The sequence below is a fragment of the Tursiops truncatus genome, chromosome 17 (genome assembly GCF_011762595.2).
Source record: "Tursiops truncatus isolate mTurTru1 chromosome 17, mTurTru1.mat.Y, whole genome shotgun sequence".
NCBI classification, from domain to species: domain Eukaryota; kingdom Metazoa; phylum Chordata; class Mammalia; order Artiodactyla; family Delphinidae; genus Tursiops; species Tursiops truncatus.
In genome coordinates this window covers 32,904,033-32,923,503 of record NC_047050.1, presented here as the reverse complement: position 1 = coordinate 32,923,503, position 19,471 = coordinate 32,904,033, and the positions used below count along the sequence as shown (strand labels likewise).

At 37.8% G+C, this 19,471-nt stretch overlaps 1 protein-coding gene across 1 annotated transcript in view; it reads right to left on the bottom strand.

The window, feature by feature from the left end:
* Positions 1–8,439: 8,439 nt before the first annotated feature.
* The window catches only part of LOC117308646 (metabotropic glutamate receptor 7-like), a 28,160-nt gene continuing 17,128 nt past the window's right edge, over positions 8,440–19,471 (bottom strand). The window contains exons 4-7 of the mRNA XM_073794252.1: positions 16,524–16,605; positions 14,476–14,566; positions 11,989–12,050; positions 8,440–9,085 (exon numbers count right to left, since the gene is read on the bottom strand). Of these exons, the coding sequence (XP_073650353.1) occupies positions 16,570–16,605 (36 nt within the window). The 3' untranslated portion in view covers positions 8,440–9,085; positions 11,989–12,050; positions 14,476–14,566; positions 16,524–16,569. The remainder of the gene's footprint in view (positions 9,086–11,988; positions 12,051–14,475; positions 14,567–16,523; positions 16,606–19,471) is intronic.

Here is a 19,471-nt window from a genome sequence, read left to right as displayed (position 1 = left end):
GACTCAGATCTGTCCAAAGCCTAAACCTTAAGTTCTAGGTCTAAGCAGTGGCTCTCAAACTTGAGTATGCATCAGCATCACCAAGAGAGCTTGCTGAAACAGGTAGTGGGCCCCACCCCCAGAGTGTCCGAGTCTGTAGGTCTGGAGCAGGGCCCAAGACTTTCACTTCTAAAAATTCCTACGTGCAGCTGATGTGCTGGTCTGGGTACCAGACTTTGAGAACCACTAGTCCAGGCATTGTAGGTCCAGAATTTCAGGTGTTAGAATAATTTTCTGGTGATAAATTGTCAGAAAAAAAAAAAAAAAGCACTGCATTTTCCTGTTTGTAAGGAGGTAATACATTCAAAATTAAAGAGTCAATAATGGGGCTAAGTATTTAAGAAAGAAGAGTTATTCTCCAGGAAGATGGGAGGAGATGGACATTCTAAGGACAGGAATGCCCTTTCAGGAAACTTGCAAGGGGAACAGAAAAATAACATAGTAAGATTCTGCTATCCAGTGTTCACAGAACATGAGTGGGATACCCTTGACTGTAAAATGGGAAGCCAACTTTTGCTCACCATATACATACCATATTCAGTACAAATGTTTATTAAGAATCTCCAAAAGCTAGACACTAGGCATCAGGGCTACACTGATAGAGCAGATAAAGTGCCTGGCCTCAGGGAGCTTGTGCTTCAGAGGATGTACATCAGCTAGATAGACTGAATGATGGATACTATATTGGGTTCACACTTCGTCTCAAGAAAAATATATATCCATAGACGTGATCCAGGAGTCAAATGGCAAAAGACCTAGCCTCAAAGTGAGTGTTAATTTCATTAAATGGTAGGTAAAAATTATTTTATATGCCGAGATAGGCTCTGCTTAAAAGACACACTATTCCTCCAAACGTATTATACAAGCCAGCTTATGAACCTGTGACTTTTTCTAGGAGAAATGTTGCCTTCTTTCCCAAGAAGGGAGCAGTAGGGGTCGGGGTGGAAATAGTTTCATCAGAGGCACAGTCTCACTACTACTGCTCAGCTCCAATTCGCAACCTTCTGAATGGTTTCCAGACTAAGTAATTTAGCAAAGTGATGAAGAAAAAATGGCCCATTAATCTTATGATGCGTGTTATAACTTCACTCTGGGTTTAGCATAGGAAAAACATTATTTGCATTGATTAGAAATATGCTTTATGGCTGCATATATTATTCACTCTGAAGATTCTAAAATTATTAGCTGGGTTGACATGATGAACTGCACAGGAGTACTTCTAGAAGACATCTCAATGTCATCTGTTACTCACATCATATAGGTCTAGGAATCAATATGTATTTTACTCAATATGAGATCTTATTCCAAACACCAAAATATGCCTGTTTTTATTCGATGGTTACCATCATGAAACTACCAGCTAAACATCATTTAGAAAATTCAAAGCAAGTAAATTACTGTATTAACTCTCCAACTATGATTATGACTTTCCTCCACTTACAGCTGAAACTAATATAATGATCTGGTCAGTCTGACTAGGAGGATTTATTCATTAATTTACTCAAATGTTCTGAGGTATATTTTGAAGGACTTAACTTATGGTCTGGTTTGTAGGATCCAACAGTAAAGCTTCAGGTTTATCTCCTACAAGCTCTGTGACCTTGCCCAAGTGACTTAGCATCTCTGAGCCTCACTTTCCTAATCTGTAAAATGGAAACAATAATAGAACCCAAGTTGTAAAGCTGAAGGAAAAAAAGTAATATGGTAATGTATTTGGCACAAAAGAGCAGTTACGCTGATGGTCATTATTTGTCAATATTGTTGCTAAGATTATTGAAAACCTGTTGTTTGTTAGGTGCTGTTCAACGACTAGAATTTTAAGACTGTTCTTCACCTTTATCCCAGTTTTACCTGCAAAGTTCTGCCATGCACTGGAAAAACATACTGGTATTTCTAGGGAAGGGGACCACTCAGGTGACATTTTTGTTTCACCAGGTAGATAAAGTATACAAAGGTTATAGTGTATCTTTTAAGTCCTTTGGACGTCTAGTTACCTTTCACTAGAATGATTCTAGTAGATCCTGATAGATACCTGACACAAGGTCAGGTCAGTGATGTTGGTACCTTTTCTGGCTTAAGAGCATAGGGCAGAAACACAGGAAGAGAGGTCTTCCTTTTCCACTCCTGTTACTAAGAACCCTCTCGAATAATGACAATCTGAAACAGATCACTACATTGTTGCATGCTGTAGAATCAAAGCAGTGTACAAAGCAAAGAGCACTGGCCTCCATTATACGTGCATTTCACTTGAGATTCACTTTTCTAGACCGTGGAGAAAGCAGATGTTTCAACACTTTCCAGGTCCTGGAATATTACAATCTGGCCATCTCCACCACTGCATGTTTGATCACACTGTTCCCTGCAAATGGAATGCTGTTCCATCCAGGTCAGACTGACCAGTGCAAATACCTGATTTTATCGTACAGTCAGAACCAAATTAACTTACTGAAATTCTGCCCAGCTCAGGGTCTACCTTCTCTGTGAAACCTCCTGTGAGATCCCAAGTTACAAACAACTCTATCTTCTTCAGAAGACATTGTATACTATATAAATAGTAATTTACATATAAATATATGTATATGTTTGTGTATTTCCTTGTTACATTAAGTTATAACTCCTGTGGTTTCTCTTCTTAACTAAACTGGACCCCCTTATCATCACAGTGGCCATGTACATCATTGTATCCTCCAAAACATCCAGAATAATATCACGGATTCAGTATATAGTTGTTTAATAGAAAACAATTAACTAACCACTGCAGAATACTAGTGTCTCTCAAGGTGTGTTCAGTGGATCATAAATCCTGTGAGACAGTCCATGAAGGAAAAGATTTCAAATAAATTTGGGATCTGTTGTCCACTACATCCCCTTATCAGAGACTCATAATTCACAAGACTCGTGAAAAGCTCTGTAGCAAAGAAACTGTTGACTTAGTTTGACCCGGTATTTCTCTTACAAGAGTATCAGTTCTGGAGGTCAAGGACATTTTTCACCGCTAATATAACATCTCTACTGCCTAGTAGAGTGCCTGGCACTTAGTAGACACCTAATAAATATTTGAATAAGTTTCAACATACATTCCCCTTTTAAGCTATAGAAGAAAAACAGAGTATATAGTAGATTTTGATTTACTTGGGGAGAATAATAATATGAATAGATAAATTTACACAAATCATCTTAAAGTATATATATTTGATAATACTTTTTTCCACAAATCTACACAACTGCACATTTAGTGGTGACAGTAAACGAACTACATTTGCTTCGGAAAACTTGCTAAGAAGGATGGCTACTAAAAACTACAACTTGAACCCAAAACGATTTATTTCATTAGTCCCCACTCCTTAGCAGTTTTAATATAGAAGAAAATAGACGCATATATTTCTTTTCTGCCATAATATGACATCATATAAGGAATGCTATTTTATTAGCTAGAAATAAGATTTGCTTTTGTTATTTTAGTACATTTGATCACATAAGAATAATTCTAGATTTTTTCCCCTCCTGTGACTCTCATAGCATCCCCATCTAAAATAGACTTTGGAGATTTAGATCAAATGTCGTATCAATTGTCCTAGACTGCTTACTATGTGCTTTCACTATAGATTTGAACGTCAATAGAGAAAGGAGAAGGAAAAGTCAGAGGCAAATGAAACAGGTGTATGCAACACCCCTCTCTACTACCGACATTTCTCAGAATTCTGGGGGAAGTTGCATCTATAAGGGGAAAGTTTTTCACCATGGAACTCACGGTGGTTGAACTTCTCATGAAGAATTTTTTTTTCACTACTGAAGAAAACTATGTTTGATTTTACCATAACTGAAAAGTTCTCCTGTTTCTACTTCTGAGGTTTGCCCTCAAGACTACTGTTTACCTAATGGAAGTGACTCCTATGCATGGAGGAAAAAGTGCACCATTTGAAGGAAAAGCTAAAGGAGTGATATTCAGTTAGCTCCTCATTCCACCAATGAAAACATACACATAGATTTTCCACTTTACACCTCATTTTCCACCTTATTTTCATGATTTTGAAATGAATATGTACGGTCTGATGAGTTTGTCAATAGTCTATAATTATTAGTGTTATTAAAATAGAATACAAATGATAAGCCATATGTAAAAATGCTGTGGGAATAAACTGCTATACCCCAAATAATACAAATGAGTGAATGGCAGTAAATACTAAGAGGGATTAACAACATAAAGGATATTAAAAAAATGATGACCGTATTTCATATTTATGTGTCTTTTTTCTCTCTCACTCTTTTTTTTTTTTCTTTTTCTTTTTTTTTTGTGGTACGCGGGCCACTCACTGTTGTGGCCTCTCCCGTTGCGGAGCACAGGCTCCGGACGTGCAGGCTCAGCGGCCACGGCTCACGGGCCCAGCCACTCCGCGGCATGTGGGATCTTCCCGGACCGGGGCACGAACCCACGTCCCCTGCATCGGCCGGCAGACGCTCAACCACTGCGCCACCAGGGAAGCCCTTCTCTCTCACTCTTACTCCACTCCTAAATAACTAAGAGAATATGCTCACAAATGGTAAGCATGTTTTGGATGTTCGATGTGTGTTTGTGGGAAAGAACAAAAAAAAAAACTGCCTCAATTAGGTCAAATATCATACAAGAGATGAATGAGATTAGAGATGGGATTGGTATTTGTGTTAGTTACTCAATAGCTAACCAATCACGGATATGACAGTGTAGTGCAATATGCAAATATACTTTTAAACAACTTCTCTTAAGTTATCTACTGTCTGTAAAGACAATCACACTCAACTGCTCTGCACTTAACCCCAGAGCTTCTGAGTTAGAATCTCTTAGAAATAGGTACACGTTTCATTGCTTTGGCAACATTAACATGGCTCTGCATCAGGCAATACAACTGCTAAGACCACACTCTGGGAATTCAGGAAAGGCCAGTGTCCAGTTCTGGTCGTTCTACCACCCAACTGTGATCTAGGGTAAATTCCTGATAAAAAAAAAAAGAAAAAAGAAAAACCCTGAAGATGCTGAAACAGTATTTCCTACTTCACAGGGTCGTCATGGGGATAAAAGGTCAGTAGGATAAAGTGCCTCTCACCCAGGAAACATTGATAAATGCTACTGATGCTACCGTCCATCATCATCATGACCGATCAAGAACATATTGCCACATGGAAATTCAACATTCCCTCATGGAAATTCAACATTCCCTGGGCCATTCACAACTTTCCTTTAAAGGACTCATATTCTATGTGGGGTCTTAACACCTTCAAATAACAGAAAATACAAGTCTTTACGCCTTTTTTCTGTAGCTAATTTTGGCATCTTTCACCTCTGTCCACTTAACTGTTGGTTTAGCACATTCTTGTCACACAAAGAAGCTACTTCCCAAAGAGAGGAGCAATGTGTCAAGTGACAAAGACATTGAGTGAAGTCTTTCACATCCTAGATTGCCCACGGTACAGCTCAGCTGGTCTCTGGGTTGGAAGGCCTGGGTCTACTTTGCTCGTCTGTTACAGGGGAAGGGACATGGTCCTTAGCATGTGCTCTGTGAAACAGAAGCAGCTGCGGGTAGAATTATAACACAAGCAGAACTGGCTTCAATTCTTCCTTCTTAGGTCTTTTTCTTCTTGTTCAGCTGTTCAAGGAACTTGCCTGCCCTCTGTCCCTGCCAGGACGATGTTACGTCTGCCTGGATAAGTAGGTCACCATTGTATATCAGGAAAGGTCTTATTTGTAATCATCAGGAACCAGATACGGCTAATTTGAGCAGAAAGGAAACTTTTGTAAGTTTATGGTTAGGCCTCAGTAACTAGAAGCAGACGAAACAACCGAAAGCCAAGGCTATGCTATTGCAATTATAGGATCAGGCCAAAGTGATGTTATAAGTCCTAGCTGGCCTTGCTACCAAGCAGCAACAGGAAACAGGAGGTTGACCCAGCACTGCTGGCCTTGCTTCTTTACATCATTTATTTGTAATTCAAAATCCAAGAGAGGGGTGCAGTTGGCCAACCCGAGGTCGCCCGACTGCTTTCCATCTGTAAGGGAGACTGAGCATGTGAGTAAACAGTGTATCTGACATGTTCAGCTTGTATAACGAGAGGAAGGCTCTGTTTCTCACCAAGACCCACAAAGTGGAAAATTCCCCAGAGAAAGGAATTTCAGATCAGATGCTTGGAAAGTTAAAAACAACAACAACAAACAAATGCAGATGTGGAATTAAAGACATGGAGTCATTAGAACCTATATGTGGAGTGATTCAGACCTGAGTTCACATCTGGAGCAAGCTACTCAATCTTGCTGAGCTTCAATTTTCTCTAAAGGAAACAACGTGGAAGATGATATCCACATGTAACTTGTGGTACACATGAAGGAGGGTAGTACAGTACATGATGCCTGGCACATCCTATGCATTTTCTAAAACTACTAGTAGTACTATTATTATTGTTACTTATTATAAAATTTATTGTAGAAATTAACAGGGACAGTATTAATAAATATTAATATAGTGCTAAGTGTCACATTTATGATCTCAACTCATTATTTGTTGATTCAACAAACATTCCACATATCAGAAAATAACCTGTTAGTATATATATATATATATATATATATTTTTTTTTTTTTACAGAAGAAAAGAAACCCTGAGGCTTAGAAAGTGTAAACAATGTACCAAAAGTCACTCATTTAAGAGGTAATGGAATATTATTCAGCCTTAAAAAAACGAAGGAGATCCTTTCATTTGTGACAATATAGATGAAACAGGAGTGCATTATGCTGATGAAATAAGCCAGACAGGATAAATACGAACGATATCATTTATATATGGAATCTAAAAAGAAAAAAAGCCACACTCATAGAAACAGAGTAGAAAACTGGTTGCCAGGGGCTGGGGTGTGGGTGGCAAAAAGAGGAGAGGACTGGTAAAAGGGTACAAACTTTCAGCTGCAGCATGAATAAGGTCTGAGGATCTACTGTATAACATAGTTACTACAGTCAATAACACTGTATTGTATAACTAACATTTTCTGAGAGAATAGAACTTAAGTGTTCTCACCAAAAAAAGAAAAAAAGGAAAAAGTGTCATGAGCTGTTAGATGTATTAATTAACGTGATGGGAAGGATCCTTCTGCAACGCATATGTATATCAAATCATCATGATATACTCTTTGACTACCTTACAATTTTGTCAATTATACCTCGATAAAACAGGAAGAAAAGAGGTAATAAAGATGAGATTCCAATCCAGGATTATCTAGCTCAAAAAACTACACTCTTAACCATTACAATATAGTATCCATCCATATGTTGTAACTGTAAAATGCTTAACACAAAGGAAACGTTAAATAAATGGTATTTATTCTAACTCTAATGCTTACTAGATATTAGTTATGTGGTATGCTTTACTTCTAACTACAAGGGTATAAGGTGCCAATTCTTGCTACAGAACATAAAAGCCCCTGTGGTACCCTGTACGATAAACACAGTACCTGTAAATCTCTCATCTCTCAACCCAGAGTCTCCTCAAGTTGGAGGTCTTTACCCCCTTTATAATGTGGGAATAATGCCTTTCCCACATTTGCACTGGGCATGAAAATCCATACTTCCAGGTGTACACTGAACCTCCACTTAGCTCCTCGTCACCTTGGAATCACCAGACCAAAGATCATTTATTCCATTAATATAAATGATGTAGGGATAGAAGTACAGAATATACAGAGAGTGTTGGAGGAATCCAAACAAGTCCTCCACTCTCAAAACAAATTTTAGAGTTCCAAAAGTAAAGAGCAATGTTTGGAAATAAAACTAAAAATGAAACTAACATCTACAATTAGCCAACTATTTATTATGGGCCAGGCTACTTACTAGGCACTTGATAAACATTACAGCTCATCTTCCTGCAGTCCTTCATAGCATATAATATTGTTTCTATTATACAGAGAAGAAAATTGTATCTAAGCAGGTTAGTGATTAGCCCAAGACCACAGGGCTAGGCTGTAAGAAAAGAAGGCCAACTTTCAGTGGTCAAAATGGTGATGGATGTTATAACTAGAAGATTATGGCTAATCAAATAAAAATATTCAAAACGGTCCTAATGTATTATTAGGATTTCTTTAGAATAACTTGGGTGCCTTAGTGAATACAGTAGTGGTAGGCACTACAGTCTCTTTAATTTGCTAATCATACAAATCTACTTTAATATTCTTGGTGACAAGGAGCTAACTACTGATAAGACAGCTTCTTCAGTTTTGGGGCTACTCCAGGGTGAAATGCCGGAACGTCTTACTGCCTGCAACGTTACCTAGTTCTACCAGGGGGAATAAAGCAGAACAAGTAGCCACTGTTCTTGACAAATGGATACAGTTTCAGTTTTTCAAACTATTGAGTGTCAGATTCATTCATTGTATCAGATAGATCTGTCAAATGGCTTTGTCCATTTACTAATGGATGGCACACTGCAGACACACGTTGGGTCAAAGGACTCAATGTCACCTCATTGATACTGTCATCAATATAATTTGTATTGGCATTTTGTCTCACCCTGACTTTAAGGACTATGTGGGGAGATCCAAGTCTCCAGACCATGGACTGATCACCTCTGCTTGACACAGTATTCTCTGCTCATTTCCAGAGGGGACCAAGGATGAGCTCTTGTACTTCTGAGTCTATTCACCCTACCTGGCAACACATACTAGCTGGGCTGATTGGATCAAGCAGGAGCCCCAGAGTTTAAATTTCCAGCTGCACTGGAGGAAACAGAGGCTATGCCCCAATCCCATAACCCCTCACTTCTTACTGCTAGCCTATCCTAGGCTGTTCTTGCTGATAGGAGTATTTCATGCTAAAAATTAATTTTGCTTACCTGATGGCAGTCACGCAACCTCAAATGCCATTTTTATAAATAAGGCAACCACCAATGGAGTGTGATTTAGGGTCTTTTCTTCTGTACACCCTGCCTACCCTATAAAATCTCCCATTACTGCATCATGGAGACGATAATCCCTTTCCGAGGGAATAGATTCTTTCCAACCATAAGATGAAATAAGAACCTACATTTCCATACTGCCCAAAAGGAAATATATTGATTACAAAATGCAGGAGAATGACTGATTTTCCACATTTGTTGTGTTCATTAAAGGGTTTTTGAATAGACTTGACAGTATTAAAGAAGTTCAACACATCACAAAATAAAAATTAATAAATGAAGAGAAAAAAATTGCATTTACAACAAACAACAAAATAAACACATTGATATATAAAAGGTTGTTATACATCGATGAAAAATGGATGTCATAAAGTCACAAACTAAAAAGTATTAACAGCCAATAAAGATATGAAAATATGTTCAACCTTGCTATTATTAATCAAAGAAATACAAATAAAATAATTCAGGTGTCATATTTTACTGACTAGAATGACAAAGTTTTAAAAAACTTGATAATACTGGTATCGATATTGATAATACTGGTACTGATGAGTGTGTGTAAGAAACCACATTGGATGTTAAATTCTTGGTAGAAATAAAAAGCACGGTAACCTTTCTGGAAGACAATATGTCAGTATGTACCAGAACTGACAACCAGCCATTTAAGTTCTAGAAGTCCATTCTAAGGAAATAAACAAATGCTCAAAGACATATGAACAAGGATGCTTGTCTCACTGTTTAGCAGAGCAAAACAGAAATAATCTAAATGTTGAACAGTAGGGACTGGTTAAATAAATAACAGAATGCTGTTCAACCATTAAAAATGATGCTGCAGATTTTTATTAGGTGATGAGTAATCATACTTATATTACTAAATAAAAATGTTATAGAACTGTTTTGTAGTTTGATATAATAATTAAAGGTATTTTATACTTGCATTGTATTTATATGCACACCGTCACAAAAAAGTTTCAAAAGATACCCTCAAAAATGTTACAGAGATGATTTATCAGAAATGGGATTTTGAGTTATTTTTCCTTTTTTCTTTAAATCCTTTCAATTTTGGAGTTTCTGCAATGAGCCTGTATTATTTGTACAATTAAAAATATTTAAATTTACAACAAAAGGATCTAAATTCCTCAGGTTTTCCATTTATTTTCCACCGTGGCTCAGGGTATTTGTGTAAAAAAAAAAAAAAAAATCAGCTTATTTTCTCTTTTGTATCAATCTAAATTTAACACAAGGCTGTAAACCAAGTATACTTCAATAAAAAATAAGTTAATTAAATTTTTAAAAAGATTAATTCCTTCAGAAGAACAAGTACTACACATTCACAAAAAAAGCACCCTTTGAAAGTTTAAATTTTGAATTTCTTTGCCACTTCCTTAGTTTTGATCATCTTGGACAATATATTTTTAATACTGACTTTTAAAAAGAATTGTGTTTCAGTGTTTGCTATCCTTAGAGAGACAGAAACAGATAAGTACAACTAAATACTTGTTTTTCAAAAGTCTCAAAAGTATAAGGGAAATGAAAGTAATTATATCTTCAAATGATTTTGGGGTATGTTTCTAATTTCATACTTCTGATGCGATTCAAGATTAAAACTGTATTAAGACATTTGAGAGATGCCGCATTGGTATTAAATGAATTTAATTTTGTATAAAGTGGCAGAAATATTTTCTTCAGCAAACACACCTGCAGATATAAAATCACAACCATAAATCTACAAAAAAGCAAGCTACTGAATGAAATCTGATTGGTTATTTCCCTGCAGTATGGATCTGCTAATAATTTAATTTACTACTTGCTAACAGAAGCCACAATTTAAATATACATATATATATATGTGTGTGTATATATCTATCTCTTCAATTTTAAATCATTCATATATATGAACAAGTATACATACACATATATAACAATTGTTCATATATATATATATATAAACAATTTAAATTAAAGAAAGTACATCTGGTGGCCTATTTTTTCCCCCCGATTTCTAAAGAACACCATATTCTATTCTGGGCAGTGGAATGTCAATCCACCTTAAGGGTTGTTCAATGAGCATATCTGAGAAACCACTGGTTTAGCCAATGATGTACTTATTGAGGGAGGCCCTAGTGCCACTGTCAAGAGCTTATCCACAGGAGAGGTAAGAAGGTACTTGTTTGGTTTGTGAAAAGAAGGAGTAGTGAGGAATGGCAGGTAGCTGCAGGCTGATGACACGTGATGTCCATATATATGTACAACCAACACACCCATAATTGCACCCATTTTCCATACCCAAATCCAAAGCCTTTATATCATTAATCCCAGGCAAAAATGGTAAGATTCATGTGTGTTACTATCCCACGGCTTCAAGATGCCTCTAAACTCATATGAGTATGTCTTAGTTTTATCAGTGGAGGACAAACCAGGCTTCTATCACCAAGCCCCATTCCATAACAGGCAAACCAGTCCAAGACTTCTCTGAGTGCTGCAGGAGAGTCTATGGAAGGGGCGCTCACTCCACTGTGACGCCTAAAATGCCTTTGCACAGAGCAAACATTCAATACATGCTGAGTGAATGAATGAGTGAACTGGTGTCATAAAACAGGCTTATTTCAGGGAAATTCCATTCAACAGGCTGGCATTCCTTCCTACCCATCTTAACTGTTAAGCTTGCCATCAGACAAAAATTTAATTATAAAACGTTAGAGCTGAGGAAATTTTAGAAACTATCTACTCTCCAGAGGTACACAACTTTAATTCAGTGGTAAAAATCACTAGGAGTGATTTAGGAGTCTATCAGACCTGAGTCCAAATTCCACATCTACCATATTTTGGTGAGCAAATAACTACTTCTGAGGCTCTGTTCCATGTATGCATTATGGGATATCATAATAATACATACATTAATTGTATGACTATCAGGGAATGAAATGACACAATCCATTTGCCATGGTCGGCTAAGTAATTTGCACCAAGTAAGCACTCAAGACATTAGCCAATATTCATAGCGGAGAGATGAAAACAAAACTCTGGGACTGATGCCTACCTTAGTGGCCCCAGTGGTCATAATGACTTTCTTCCATTCAGCCTGCTCTCTTCTCACTAAGACTAAGGAAGAGAAGATGAACAAATTAGGAATAACAATTTGAAAATGGTTTTATACTCCCTGAATGAATGGAATTATAATAAAATGATTCATGAGTTCTGCAGAAATATGATGAGACTTTAGATCTTTATGTTAGTTCTCTACAAAACCAATTGATGGCCCTAAGATGTACCTTCCCACCCAGCCCCATCCTTACCAGGATCAAACATCATTGTAAATGGAAAAGTCAACCACACATAATCAACAAGCTAAGTTACAAGCCAGTAAAGTCTCAGAGCTTTGATAGAGAAAATTCAGATTTATCATTATATGTAAAAATAAGATGATATGAAGAACTCAATCTAAAAAATATTACCTGGAGATCTATAATCTCTACAATAGTGCTATAAAAAGTAAAGAGCTAGTAATCTATTTAGATGGTTTTCCTTATAAGAAAGCACTTTCTGTATAACTTTTAATGTACTATTGATGAGAACAATTCAACAAAATTCAAATAAATATCTGCAGATGTCGTACAAAAAGAAAAGAACAGAGTTAGATGTGACAGGGGATAACTGGACTTCAGGATGAGTAAGACCCTATACTTGACCTCAATAAATTAACATGAAATACAGTGGATGAGTCATGTACAGAATGTCAGAATTCTAAAAGGCCAAGCTAAGTACCAAAAGGAACACGTGGGGACTCTTAAGAAGGAAATAAAATATTGGTTAGTTGATTACGAAAAGGCAGAAGGGAGTAGGTTCCCTTTGGCTGCTCTTTGAAGAGATCACTTCCTTTCCCCCCTAGTCCTGAGGTTAGGGTGGCATGGGCAATAGAGGAATGTGGGGACTGAGAATCATTTCTACTCTCACCAGAGTGGCTGGAAGCAGATTTTCTTACCAGGATGTAGTAGTATGCTAATATTTAAGGGTTCTTGAGGTCAGAGAGAAGGGTTTGAATACTCCGGCTCCATCTCTTGCTGTGGGTCAAGTTTCTTACCTTTCCAACACCTCGGCGTCTTTATCTGAAAATTGGGGACGATGATAATGTCTCCCACCTGAGTGTGAGAACTATATGATACAGTGCATACGCAGGGCTAAATTTGGTGCCTGGCAAACAGAAAGTGCTCAGTACGGCAGGCGAGTGTAGTGACAATAAAGGCAAAGATGACGGGGGTAGTGCCGGTGTTGCTTCTGCCCCCAGAACAGGCTCTGACTGGGACAGAGTTAAAGCACCTTTGGGTTCATGGGGGTTTATATACAAGCAACGGTTGATCAATGTGAGCTGGTTGTCCAAATGATTATGTGCAATCTAAGAAAAAAATGGGCCTCGGATCTGCTCAGCTACTTAATAATATTAGCAGCGGTAGTAGTCAAAGAAGCTAAATTTTATTACGTGTTTATATGTCAAACAACGTGCTGAACGTTTTAAAAGGATTTACTCACTTATTACAACGAGGCTATACGCTAGGTCCTGATAATGTTATTCGTCTCTTTCAGATGTTGACTGAGCCTCAGACGGGTTACAAAAGCACCTAAGATCCCCTTGTCAGTACATGACGGAAATAAGTTCAAATCCAGCCTGTCTGACTTGTTCTTAATCACTAAGGTATGAAATTAAGCATGTTGCCCTTTGCCTGATTCTCCTTCTGAGGCCTGAATATTTCACTTAGCTCTCTGAGTGCAGAAGAGAGAAAATTCTCTCTCCTTGACCCAACTTGGCATCAATATCCAACTCCCCTTCTCAAAATGGGTTGCTTCAACGAGCAGCAATGAATGCCGGGTCGTGAACCAGTCACCTTGATGACTAAGAGTCAGACATTACGGAAAGAAAATGCTCTGTGACAAACCTACCCTTGTACAGACACAAGACAGAAATGGGGGGACAGGGCAGAAGATAATGGAATAAGGCATAGAAAAACAGCAACTGGCATCGTGATAGTAATAATAATAATAGAAGTAGTAGTAGTAGTAATAGTAATAATAATAGACTTTACTATGCTCTAGGCATTGTATTAAGTGCTTGGTGTAAGTGACTTCATTTTAACATTGAAAACAAGTCTATGGGGATGAAATATTATTAACATCATTTTATAGGCAGGAGTATTGCGGTTCAGGTAATCAGGTAAATTGCCCAAGCTCATATGGTTAGCAAGTGGAAAGCAGAGATTTGAACCAGCACCTACACTCCTAACCATTATGCTATAACCATTATGCTGAAGACATAAGAATTCCAATGGTCTTTCCCCATAACCCACTCCTGCACTCCAGACTTAAATAGTCCAAGATCAAGAGAGAGCAAGCTTGGAGTTGCCACTCTTCAGTGAGTGTCAATCATTTCAAAACAGTCTATTTGCTAACAAGATGCAGTTCCTGTAATAATCTTCTCAACCAGCTATCAAGAAACAGGAAGCAAAGATTCAAGTAACAGTATGTTCCTACTTACGAGGAAGGTGGGACAGCACAGTTGACACTGGGCTTAACTGTTCTGCAAAACGTGGTCCCAGTAGGCATACACGCTGGTACATTTTCCCCACCTACCAAATACAAAAGAAGTATTTCATTTCCATGTTGCTCTTCAAAGTTCCACCTCATTCGTGCCTGTCATTCATCCTCTGGCCTCTTCCTGTCTCCATTTCTGTACAGAAAGGTGCTGAGTCTCTGCTCTCGGATACGAAAGGGTGTGTTAGGAGAGGGAGCCATGGTACCTCGATGTCTTTTTTTTTTATCTTAATTCTATTATGCCAACTCCACTGAACTTAATTAGAGTGAATACAGAATTACACAATTACCCTCTGTTCTAGTCTTCAGATGTTATATTTTGATAAAATTTACGACATGCTGCTCTCCCCCTGAACACCAGATGAACACTAGAAATGGATGTGTGTTGACATAAAATCTGTTATAATTACAATTCAAGTATAGCTTACATAATGATAGTGTTAACATAAAATTATAGATGTGTAGAGACAACGTGGTCATGCATTTTTTAGTATAAGTACATGCTTAGACCAATATCTGTTAGCGGAATGAAGATGGAAGAGAATTTTGGTTAAGCCACAAAGGCTGTTTAAGGACTTGCAGATAGCTAAGGGGAACTCAAAGACCAGTAAGATATTTCCCCTGCCATGTTTGCAATTGCAAAGTGAAGGGAAGATGTGAAAGCAAGTACTCCTATGGAAATTACAAGACAAGTACATTTTTTTCCTTGAGTACCTGGGTAAATGCTTAAATTCTAATGTATATCAGTGATGCAAATTTTCAACTGAGTTTGATAAATCATGAAATAATAATTATACATATATGTATATAAAACGGCATGGAACTAGACAGTTCAGAATTACTTCTAATTAAAGAGGTACCCTATGACAACTAACTTAAACCTTACAAAATATGGTTCCAAGTACCCTATCAGAGTGAAAAGCAGGAAACTGAAAGGTTTAGTGTAAATGTTTGTAGTCATGGTGTCTTAACTAAAACTACTGTGTCACAAATACTATTAAAATAATTGTGACATTTTATTCACTTTTACTGCAAACAACAAAACAAACTATAGGTATTTTTTCATTTCAGGTAATTATTTTAGCTAACAGTTATTAAATGTTTTGAGAAGACAGAATGCTAATTGCATTACTTCATTTTATCTGTAAAATAGCGCTTCCATGTAATTATTCTTAACATCTCCATTGTATTAAAGTGTATCTCTAGTTTAGACCTTTCTTCAGAACTGCAGACTTGTGTATCCAACTGTGTACTCAGCATCTCTACTTGGATGTCACGAAAACATCTCAAATCTTATACCTCCAAAACTGGTCTTTACTCCCCCAAACATGCTCTACCCCAAACTTTTTCCATCTTAGGTGACAGTAACCACACCTTTCTAGTTCCCCAGGCCCTACATCTCGAATTCACCCTTGACCCCCTCTTCCTTTCCATTCTTGCATTCAATCTACCACGAAATGCTGTCACAACCTTCCCAATGTGCCACTTCTGAGAATTAACAGCCACTAGCAGCCTGGTGCAGGCCAACAACATAGACCTCGAGGATCCTGTAGTCGCCTCCTGAGATTCTCCCTGACTCCACTCTCTCCCCACATCCTCAAGACCACAGATAGAGTTATGCTTTTCAAACAAGAGACAGTTCATGCCACACCTCGGCTAAAATCCTGCCCCTGGCTGCCTACATTTAGAGTAAAAGACACAATGCATGTGATGGCCTCCCAGGACTCACCCAATCCATCCCATCACATATCCGACCTCCAGCCCTCCTGCTGTCTCTTCCTCCCCACTGACTAAGTCAGCCAGGGTGGCCTCCTTGATATTCCTCCAAGCTGCCCGGCATATTTCTGCCTTAGAGTGTTGGGACTGGTTATTCTTGCTCCCAGGGAGTGGTCTCCCCATCATACATTCTGACAACTCCCTCAGTTCAAGTCTTTGCTCAAATGTCAACTTATAAAATCCACCCTGACTACCCTATTTAAAATCAGAACCTACCTGTACACTCCTCCAGCACTCCCAAACCAAGCCTCTTCAGTGAGCTTCACATCCTTTTCCTTATCCCGTAGCGCCCATCAACCTGTGACAAAGCATAGAGTTTATTTATAACATCCGTTTCCACACGAGAGTGTAAGGAGGGAGAAAGCATGCAAGAAGGAGCACGCAGGCAAAGGCTCTTGTCTCATTTATTCATTGATACGTCCAAGCATAGAGAACAGGAAGATGCTTGATAAATAGTGCTGAAAAAGATACAGATGAGGAAACTAGTAGTAAAGCTCAGAAAGTTTAAGTAACTTCCTCAAGGTTCTAGAGCTAGAAGAGGGTCACAGTAGAATTCACACTTGAGGATGTCTAACTTCAAATCTCTTAGCCTCTCTGCTATCTTTTTTTTTTTTTCTTCTTTGAGGTACGCGGGCTTCTCACTGTTGCAGCCTCTCCCGTTGCGGAGCACAGGCTCCGGACGCGCAGGCTCAGCAGCCATGGCTCACAGGCCCAGCCGCTCCGCAGCATGTGGGATCTTCCCGGATCGGGTCACGAACTCTCAACCACTGCGCCACCACGGAAGCCCCTCTCTGCTATCTTAAGTCCATGCAATTCAGGATTTGTTTTAATCAGTGCCATGGAAATTCTCACTCCGCTGAATAGGATCACTAAAGTCTTCTCTGTCTAGATTTATATATATATTTTCCATTTAAACAAAGGAAACAGAAGAGGGGAATTCATCATGGGTTATTGCGGTAGTTTTACAGCAATTTTAGCAATAATAACATTTAAGTAATAGTGATATTTAATGATAGCATAATAATAATAAAATAATAGCTCTTAAATGTATTGAAGAAGAATCGCATGCTAAACTCGGTGCTAAAATATTTCCATGTATATTTTGTGCAAAATTCTTATGAATATTCTATCAGATGAGCTTGATGTGTAACTCCACCAGGCATACTTCTCTTATTCTGCTTTCAAAGATAAGGAAATTGATGAGAAGTGTGGTAACCGTTTGATCAAGATGAGACTGGTAATAAGTTGTGAGTATGAATTTAAATTCAGGTCTAACTCCAGAATTTGATTCTCAATCCATACATGAAAATTCTGATAATTCCTTTGATAAGGGTATGTTCTCTCCTGAAAACATCCCCCATTATGTCTGCCTGTGCTCATACCTTCAGAACACAGTCAAGTTTGAAACATGATAAAAAAGTTTAAATAGTGTGCTTTAATAAATGGAAATATCTTCATCTAAACAATAACACAAAAAGGCAGGCTGAGCCCTTTGAAGTGGCTTCGTTGCTATCTTCCATCCAGAACAAGAGAAGGAATCAACAGCTGCAGAGTAAAGAAAGCATGAAACCCAGAGATGGAGGATTCTGTAAATGACCAATTACAAGACTATTAAGCCACACTTTCATAGCAAGAGGCAAAATATTCCATTAAACTGAAAATTCTTCTACCCCTCACTCCAAGGTCCACACAAACATTAATGTTGCATTTATTAGGATGTATTTCCTGTGCTCTATCAACTTGACTTTCAGCAACTGTATTAATACAGTCCTTTCGCTTTGTACGTATATCTGAATGATGGATTCCGTTACTGGAGTTTTGTAGAAAGAGTGGAGTGAATGAAGTAAAGTTTGGGAAGAGCCATCATAATCCATAATGATGGGCACTGAATCAGGACAAGAAGAAACCTCTCTTCTCATTTATTTGAATGAAAATTCGACTATATATTTATTGCCTCTGTACAGGGCCATCTGTTGAATAATGGAAAACAAGCATCTTTCATTTGGAGGTAGGATTTGTGTCCTCAAGTTTCTATGGGCCTGCAGAATTAATCTTGTTTTAGAAATGAAATAAAATGTAATTTCTTACTGTAAGTAGATGTTAAGCAACTGGCAACTTTGATGTCTTTAAATCACTGCAGTTTCAGGGTAGGCAAATCTATAATTATTTCAAGCACTTCTTTATTGGTGCAACAATTGAGCAGTGTACATAGTGGTCAACAACCTGAGCATTGTCAGATGACTCTAAGTTTGAATCTAGACTTTGCCACTCACCAGCTATGTGACTTTCAGCTATGAGAATCACTTTCTTCAGCTTTACAGTGTGGATTTTATATGCCCTTTGCAGAACTACTGTAAGAACTAAATGTATATGGGCACAGTGGCTCATAGTAAGGGCTCAAATTAGTACTGTGGTCACTACTAGTAGTACTGAAAAGAAATTAGAACTTCTATTCTCATAAAGTGGGATATGTGTCCCTTTACCATTGTAATTTCATATCATTTTACTTTTGACCTTATAATTTAATAGCTTGATCCAAGAAACATTTAGCAGTAAATATAATTAAAAGAAGATTACCTTCTTTCAATTATATTGAAACATGAAACATGAAACATGAAATACTGTAGTATCAAGTGTGCTGGCACAATACTCTTCTCAGATAATTAACCTGTAAAAATATGTTATTGTCTTCTTTTTAATTGAGCACATTCAACATATATATTTACTGTGCCAATTGGCGAAAGGTCCTTTAATTAATCAGTCTAACTATATGTTGCATAAACGTCTTCTAAACATAATCGTATATATATTTTATTTGTTGGGAAAATGTGTTTGAGATTGCTCTTTTCTGCCTATTTAAAGTAAAAGAGGGTGAGAAGTAGAGTTAGGCTTAATGTACTTTGTACTCCATTATGCCATGAAAATGCTTCTGTGCCCTGGAGACAACAACAAAAGATTTGCTTTAATGACAAGAATCAAGTATGTTCTAAAGCTTCCAGGTAGGAGGCGTATAGGTTGCAGTTTATATCAGAAGTATTTGCTCTCTCTCTCAACTGCGTCTAGATGGGAAAGATGTGGTCACAAGTGCTTCAAGGTGATATAGTAAATGTTGGAAAAGAGGGGGGTAGGAGGCAGAGTTTTGAATATCTCAAACCTGAGCTAGA